At 42.7% G+C, this 8,958-nt stretch overlaps 1 protein-coding gene across 1 annotated transcript in view; it reads right to left on the reverse strand.

The window, feature by feature from the left end:
- Positions 1-829: 829 nt before the first annotated feature.
- Positions 830-8,958, reverse strand: part of oprm1 (opioid receptor, mu 1) — a 41,371-nt gene continuing 33,242 nt past the window's right edge. The window contains exons 3-6 of the mRNA XM_050071938.1: positions 8,183-8,358; positions 7,269-7,447; positions 6,760-6,943; positions 830-5,051 (exon numbers count right to left, since the gene is read on the reverse strand). Coding sequence (XP_049927895.1) covers positions 5,046-5,051; positions 6,760-6,943; positions 7,269-7,447; positions 8,183-8,358 — 545 coding nt within the window. The 3' untranslated portion in view covers positions 830-5,045. The remainder of the gene's footprint in view (positions 5,052-6,759; positions 6,944-7,268; positions 7,448-8,182; positions 8,359-8,958) is intronic.

Raw genomic sequence — 8,958 nt, forward strand, 5'->3', positions numbered from 1 at the left:
TGCAGAACCCTCTGTATGCAAAAAATTAAACAGCAAGTTTATGTTGCTTCATATTTCATCATGCATTGTGCAGAAAAAATGATGAAAGCTTACAACGATGCCCTTTCAATGTACATAACTGCTCCCTGACTCCCTCAGCCCTCTACCTGCCCATCTTACAGAAGTCCACTTGAGTTTCAAGCTGTTTCCATCAAAGTATTTCCCACGAGGGAAGGTGCCAAGGAAAAATCAATTACATTAAAAATCATTACACCTCCTTCACAGACAGAGCGGACATTTATCTTGCCAAACACATTTAGGTGCACTGGTTCCAGGGTCCTGGTATTGTGCATGCTGGCCCTCTGGTACGCCGCAGTGGGATAGTTAAATTGGAACAGAGCGGTTGTTAATGTTATTTGTTACACCTGTGCTTTCACTGCACCAACATCTCAATGCAATGCCAAATGCAGATACACACCCTGAGCTGACGCAGCACCTTTACAGCTGAAATATGGAGAAATGTCACAGTAATAAGTCTTTGCATTACAGTGATCATTTGGTGGTAAATTTCTAGTTCGAGCAGGTAACAAGTGATTGATGGGGAAAAAGCTACAAACTCAAACTGATGGTTGCTGGATTTGAATAACGCCCACCCCGGCCCTGCGAAGTTTATTTTGGGATGATATCCTCATAATTCATTTTTATCGTTCATTTGCACTACTCATCTTTGCGCAGTGTATAGAGAGGAAAAGCTGTTGTGTGTCTCAGGAAGACTCTCTTGTATTTGAAGAAAGGACACATCTCAATGCAGATGATGCTTTATTCAGATGCAAGAAAAAAAGGCATTCAGTGAGACTCTGAATTACATTTTATTCCATAGACAATGCACTGATTAACAGTAAAATTATATGTTTTGTGTTACAGAGTGTCGTACATAAAGTAGAAATTATCGTCTGTACATTAGATTACAAGCAACCTAATTTCAAGACTAGAATACAAGTAATGAGCAAATTATATATGTAAAAAAAAGAGTTTAATGGTGGCATGTGTGCAGATCATGGACAGCATGAAATTATACATTATGTATATTTTTAATTTCTAACCAAGAGAATATTCTGTATGGTACACCAAGTGTCGCCCACTGCACAATGACTCTTAATGGTACAAATGCCAAAAGTCACCTTTTGTGCCCGAGAATGTATCATTATCTTCGTCTCATGATGGATAAACATCACTGACAGGTTGCTACACCAGCCTCCACCATTCCCAGCCTACAAAGGTGAAACTTGGCCCCTCAACATTTGTTTCCTGCACATAATGTGTTTCTTGTGAGATGAAACATTTTGTACATTTTGTCGCATGAGATACAGCATGTGACACTCGATGCCTCATGTAGCCAGACTCAGCTGCTGTTTCTGTAATATTTCAATCTCAATTTGGCCTTGTGTTTTTAGAGGAATACTTTTCCAGCAAAGTGATCATTTGTGTATCACTTACTCACCCTGTGCTGCGTTCAATTCATGAAAACCACTCAGCCTTTCTTGCACACCTCAGGTGAACAAAAAATATAAAAATGGATATAATTCTTGAGGAACTGAAATCATAGCGGGGCACATTTAACAACAGCAAAACTATATTAGAGCATCCACTTACAAAACCTGTGTCTCAATTCAGGGGCTGCAGCCTTCGAAGGCTGCATTTGAAGACTGATAGTGTCACATTGGTGCAACCAAAGTTGTCCCATTTTGAAGGCTCCTTCAAATGTGGCTGAGAAATGCAGCCTTCTTTGCCAGAATTTGGAGGATGCAACGGATGAATCCTTTGTGGCCCAGCCTATCCCAAGATGCACTGTGCACTTATATATTAAGTTAAGTTTACTAACAGTTGTTAACTAGTTAATGGTTAACTGTTAAACAGCTTTAACAATCTCAATTCACCACTGTCCATCAGCCTGAAATATATCAAGTGGTGGTGTCTATGGTGGTGAATCATCTCCTCAAGTATTAAATAACATATATATCGTAACAAGGGTGGCACTGTGGCGCAGTGGTTAGCACTGTCACCTCACAGCAAGAGGGTTCCCTCCAGCAGGGAGCCCTTCTATGCGGAGTTTGCATGTTCTCCCTGTGTCAGCGTGGGTTTTCTCCAGGTACTCCAGCTTCCTCCCACAGTCCAAAGACATGCAGGTTAAGTGGTGACTCTAAATTGTCCGTAGGTGTGATTGTGAGTGTGAATGGTTGTCTGTCTCTATGTGTCAGCCCTGTGATAGTCTGGTGACCTGTCCAGGGTGTACCCCGCCTCTCGCCCAATGTCAGCTGGGATAGGCTCCAGCCTCCCTGCGATCCCCAAGAGGATAAGCGGTTACGGAAATGAATGAATGACTGTATGATTATAATAAGAATCTCTGGAACCCATGATTTAAGGCTAACTAACTTACTCGCTTACTCCTTCTTTCGTCAAGCGCAGCTGGTTGCTAATGACAGTAACGCCAACGGGTCGGAGCAAAAACAACTGGTGATGCAACCAGGAAATCCTCTGCAGACCAGACCGTCCCATTTCGGAGATCGTTTAGTTTGGCTGATGGGGTCTTCAAAGGATGTGGCCGACGTCGACCCTGAAGGCAGTCCCTGAATTGAGACACAGCTACAAGTCACACACTTTTAGCAGAAGTGCATGCTTTTGAACTTCAGTTGTCGATTCAATTGAGCGGAGTTCAAACGCACACACTTGCCTAGGCGCACTACTCTTCTGTGGGTAAGGCTGTTTACCTACAAGTCTTTCAAATAGTACGGCTTTAGCAAACATGCATGTGTTTGGGAAGTACTGAGCAAACGCCTGGATAAATGAGACATGGATTATACTGCATGAGTTGTGTGAGAATTTGTAAACAGATATTTTGATATAGTTGTCGTTGTCAAAAGTGGACCCCTATGACTTCAATTCATCAAGAATTTTCTCAGGTTTTAGATCCTTCGTTCACCAGAGGCATGCAAGAGAAACAAAGTTTTCTTCATGGATTCAACGTAACATGGGGTGACTGACTGATATACAGATGCTCATTTTGTGGGTGAAGTAACCTTTAAACATATTTTCTGTCATGGTTAGCCTGAAATACTGCAAATAATAACAGTCTATTGTATATTCTTTCAAAACTGACTGAAAGCAGCGATACCACAAATAGACTGTCTGTATGTACAGAGTGACATCTTGATACACAAGTTTTAAGTCAAAACAAACAAAAAAACCAAAAACCCTACATGAAACAGATAAAGTTAAACTCTGCATTCATTTTGGAATTCACAATTTAAGCTTTTACACACATTGTTTTCCGGTTAATATCTCTTCAGTTCACAAGGCAGCTTCAATATGACAAATATTTAGAATCGCAATGACTTGCTGGTCCACCGTGATCATCAGAAATCATCTTCTGGCAAATTCATGGTTTCACGTTTATAAAAAAAAAGCAACAGGACACTTAAAGTATTTTACATGGGAGGGTAATACAATCATGTTCATCTTTACAGATCATTAAAAAAAAATACTGGTACACAGAATATCGAGTAGAGCTACTGTAAAGGCAACTGGCAAGTATAGCATACAGCACGACACGTCAAGCACAAGCAATTCTAAAGATTACAACAGATGTACAATCCTGCTTGGCTCACTTGTTAACTTCTTCAGAGGAGAAGTAACTCCAATAAAACCAATTGCTGTTATAATGGCTGTTACGCTGTGGTTAATCATACACTGGTAGACACACATGTTCGCACTATATGCCACAATAGCACGCTCTGTGAGCTGCGCAAACAGGCTGCTGCATTACCTTTGCTGGTTTAGAGGATCCACAGTTCAGCACAAGGATCCAGTGTGATGAACACAGCTGGTTCTCACTCTGTACATTCAGAAGTTTGTCAGATTCAGCAGAGAGAACATAAGGCGCTCTACTGTATGTGTACTTAATGATAAAGTCCAGCAAAAGCGTAGAAAACAGCTTCACAGAGACAGAACAAAGATCGAAGAAGGAAATGAAAGGATGGAGACTGAAGGGGCAGCATATAAAACAAAGGGTTAGGTGAATGGAGAGGAGGGAGCACAGCTGTACGTCAACACAGTCAATTTTCCTGAAGTGACCAAAGCCAGCACAGTGCTGTGCAGATCAATGAGAGCAGTGTTAATAGGGTGGACTCCATACAGAGGGCGGACAGGGAGCACCGTTTGTGCTGTAAATGACTTTGAATAACACCTCCTTTCCAGTGATGTCTTCATGTGGCGAGGGAGCCGCAGAGCCTCTCTCACAAGTCCAAAATCAGATCAGATTCTTTACCGTCCAGTCAACTCCCATTAATCCACATTTCCAGGCACCTTACACTGTCCTCTTGCACGTACAAATAGAAAACATCAGGAGGAAAAGTGACAGATTGGACTGAAGTCATATTAACTCTGCAAACAAGACAAGTATCTGCGACAGGAGGACGGTTAGGAGAGGAGGTTTAGATCAATGAGGCAGCTTTGTCTGGAGCGTACAGAAAAAAAAATGTTAGTGTGGTGTGTGGGTGGCTTTTATAGATTTTTATAGATCTGTCTGTCTTTGTTTACTGCACATGTTCAGTCTGTATAGTCTATCTTATCATAGTAATGATAATAATAATAAAAACTAAATAAAAAATCCTATAAAGCTGTAATGCACAATTTAAAGCAACAGCTTCTTCAGTCAGGAGGGGCACTGTAATAATACTTGGTTTCTGTTTTAATTTGTCTTAAACCCATCTCTGTATGTGTTTCAGTAAGAGTAAAAGCCTTGCTCAGCCATGCAGTTAGTAACAGTTAGACTGCCCGGCAGGTGAACGGCCTGACCTGATGCAGCGCTGCAGTTAAGCTTGCGACACATCGTCAAAACGGTCTGTGCTATTGAGTCTCATTCATGAGCCTGGATTATTTGTGTGTATGAGTTGTTTGCGTTTGTGTGGTCAGAGCCCTGTGGTGACCTGCGTGACCTCTGAGTTGAGATCGTCGTTGGCAACGCCGCCACAACAGCGAGAGTCCACCGACGACCCCTCCAAGGCTAGTCATACCTGCAGAGAGGAGTTAAAAGAAGATAAAGTATGTTTATGTTAGGTTGTATACAGTAGATGTACTTTTACATGAATGCCTGCTCACAGCCATACATCTGAAGTGAAGATTGAAAGCACTCTAAATGTCTGTACGGTCAATCTGAAGCTACAGTCTAAAGGCTGGGACACATGCTGCATTTTTAACCTGGAAAATGTGAGGTTGTGCACTGGATGCTACTCTTGTGTCTACTCTGTGCCAACTTTCAAGGTCGTAGAGGGAGGCTGCATCTGCAGTTGCTAAGCAAACCATCACCAGCATCATTTCATAGTCTATTTACTGGAAATCCTGAGTTGAAGCTGATCCTCTTTCAGGCGTAATTTTTGAAGTGTGCATTAGGCCTAAAGTGTTGTACGTGGAGCAGATGTAAAGCTCTGAGTAGCCCTGCACTAAAATGATCCACTTCTTCTCCATATTTACCACAGACTGATATTTACAAGACAAAGGGAAGAAAACACCCAGCTGTCATTGGTTGTTCCTTGTCAGATGACATGAGGTGCACGTTGCTGTGTCCCAAAAGCTGAACTTTGTTTATCTCAGCAGCCGTCACACACTGGGAAACAGGCACATGGAAATGCTGCTCTTGCTTTTGAGCACGCCCTCCATACGGCTACATTGAAATCAACGGATTTGAAGATGTAAAAACATGGCATGTGTACGAGCCCTTAGCTTAACATAAGGACTGAAACAACTACCTTCAAGCATTTCTGAAGCTCACAGAAAAAGTGGTTTTATGGGAGGTTATGTGCCCGACTATTTCTTGGCTACTCCCTTGGCCAGGTCTCTCTTGTAAAAGAGATTTTCAATATTAATGGGACTTCCTGGTTAAATAAAGGTAAATAAATAAATAAAAAGTGACCTCTGTGCAGTCTCCACTGGTGACCTGGCAACCTTAGGCCCTGATCACATGCGTTTAAGCAGCATTTTGTAATTGTTTTTAATAAGAATGGAGCTTTTTGCTTGTGGTTGTTGCGTCGCGATGCGCCTCGCATTTCAGCACCTCACTTTTCAGCACTGTAGGTGCCTGCATTTTTGCTGGAGTGCTCGGAACTCCTCAAGTTGAAAAAACCCGCTCCACCTCATCTCTTTTTTTGACATCTTTTTCCCCATTGTCCAATCGGATGATTTGGTGGTCATGACAAGAAGTTTACAGTTGGTAAACAATGGAGGAGAAACTGGTGGTAGCGGTTGCTGGATAGCCGGAGCTATACAGCCTGACGATAGACAGCAGGTTGTCATACTGCCCCTGAGTCATCCTAAAATATGCCTGGAGGATAACGCTCCTTTACGAACTGGTGGTACTCCCCATGATCCACCCTCTTTATCAGGCTACTCATGTACCCACACAGATCTCCTTTCCCTGTGGCAAACACACTATTTGCTGACAGCTGCATTCCCTTAGCCAGAGATGGAGCAAGTACCCTCTGTCTGAACATTTCAGGAACTAGCTACTAATTACTGTGAAAACGAAATGGTAGATTGATTACATGGGAAGGTTAGTGTAAGACGTGATGGGATGGAAGTTTTTTTTTTTTTTACAAGTGGCATTTAATTTAAAAAAAAGGCAGCGCGGCACGCTTCGCATTTTGCCACCGAGCATAGTGTTGATCTTCTCATTTAACACTTACAAGAAAGCATATTTTTAAAATGTTGAACACTGACTGAATCTACCTGCTGATTGGACCTTTCTCCTGTGTTTGCACTGTGGTGTTCGCGCTGTGGGAGCTTGCGGCTGGTGGCTCCGGTCCGGGACGAGTTTTGCATCTCTAACACCGAGGGACTCGGGGTGCAGAACTCACGGAAACAACGCTTGAAGTTCTCATCCAGGTAGCCATAAAGAACCGGGTTCAGACTACTGCAGGGGGCAAAAACAAGGTCACAGTTTAACACTAGAAAATCAGCTTCCCCATAAACTCACCAACATCATTTTTACCTTCATATACAGTTGAACATGGGGTGTATAATTTACAAATCAACTTAGGTCATTATATAAAACCATGCACCAACAAATGCACATTCTCACAAAGTCAATACCATTTGCTCTTATCTGTAAAACACACAATTCTTATCAGTAGCTCCTGTTATCTGCGCTTTACTCGGCTTTAATGATTTATCTCCACTTATCAAACCCACATTTTTACTTTGAATATATTTGTCTGCGGCTAATGCGAGGTGTATACCTGTTGGTGTAGCCCAGGGCAATGCAGAAGTGCCAGGTGATAGTCTGCAGCGTGGAGCTGGGGATATTGATCAGAGCTGTGAGGATGACAAAGATGTGGATAGGCGTCCAGCACACAATGAAGACGGCAACCACCACCAGGACCATACGGGTGATCCGACGCAGGTTTCTGTCCTTCTCCTGTGTGAGTATGTGAAGGAGGTAAAACGTTTAATGTTGGGGGTTAAGTGGGAGTATGAGATGATTGATGGAGAAAAGAGGAGGATGTACAGAGAGGAAAGTGGGAGGAAGGCAAGGTAAGGGAAATGAAAATGATGAAGCAAGAAGTACAGAGGAGAGTGGAGGATGAGAGGAAGGATGGGGAGAAGATGGTTAGCGGGGGATGAGAGGAGAGGTAATGTAGGAGGATCAAAGGGTGGAGAGAAAAGAAAAAAGATGGAATGGGGGAAAAGTGGTGAGAAGAAGTGCAGAGGCAACTGAAGAGCTATGAGTAGGAGCACATCATATCCGCAACCACTTTGATTTTCCATCTGCATCTACTGTTAATACATCCACAGAATGTGCACGTTCTGCAGCCAGCGTCTGGTACATTTTCCAAAAATTACTGTTGTTGGTTCATTTCATTTTATACTGCAGTGAATTAAAACTGAGCCACAACCTCAGGCTTAAGTTGGTTTTCCCTAATTACTTTCTCTGGAGAGCAATGAGCGCACTGTATTTGCATGCAGGCTCTGACCAGCCTTGTCTTTTGCTTCATTGCTCTGAAAGATAAAATCAATTAGTTATTTTGTACATAACGTAAACCATGTAGCTGCTAGACCCAAGCTGTTGAGATTTCACAAAGTATACAACATACCTCACTATGTGCACTAATTCTGGCTCATGTTTGTATAAGATAAACAGATTTCTCTTAACCTGGGAGCCCGATAGCATGCGCACACTCTTCAGCCGGAGGATCATAAGGCCATAGCAGACGGTGATGATGAGGACAGGCATGATGAAGGCAAAGATGAAGACGCAGATCTTCAGCAGGGTGTCCCAGTACCAGGAGGGGTGGGGGAATATCAGCTTGCAGTCAACGATGCTGGATTCTGTGCAGCGTGAGGAGAGATATACGTTAACGAGTAAACAGAGGCACAAACATACATTACTTCTACACAAGCAATTTCACAAGTACTTATTTGTCCTAATTTTCTCCAGGATAAAGGAACAGCGTGTAAGATTTAGGAGGAATTAGTGGCTTCTAGTGGTGAGGACTGCAGATAGTAACCAGCTGAAACTTTCCGAGGTTATAATTCTTTTACCAGGGACCCAATTGACCTTTCGCCCCGCCCCTTTGTGATGGTCCGACAAGCTGTCAGAGTAGGCATTGAGCCCACACTGTAACCAACTGCACTCCCTGAAAAAATATTATCATATTTTTGGAAAAATTAAACAGTGATTCCAGAGAGAAGCAGACAGAGGGGTCTACAGTCACCCTGACCTCCACTGCCAGACGGGCAGGGATCTCCGGAGGAAGTCAAACAACGTTCATCTGCGCACACTGCGATGACACACAGCTGGCTGAATATCAGTAAAGTTTCCCTGCTTCCCTTCAATGGTTCCTGTACAGCAGGGTCGGCCTTTTTTTCACTGTTATAATCATTAAAAAGCAAAAGCAGCATGTGTATACATTCAGTAGGCTATATCTT

The sequence above is a fragment of the Epinephelus moara genome, chromosome 19 (genome assembly GCF_006386435.1).
Source record: "Epinephelus moara isolate mb chromosome 19, YSFRI_EMoa_1.0, whole genome shotgun sequence".
Taxonomy (NCBI): domain Eukaryota; kingdom Metazoa; phylum Chordata; class Actinopteri; order Perciformes; family Serranidae; genus Epinephelus; species Epinephelus moara.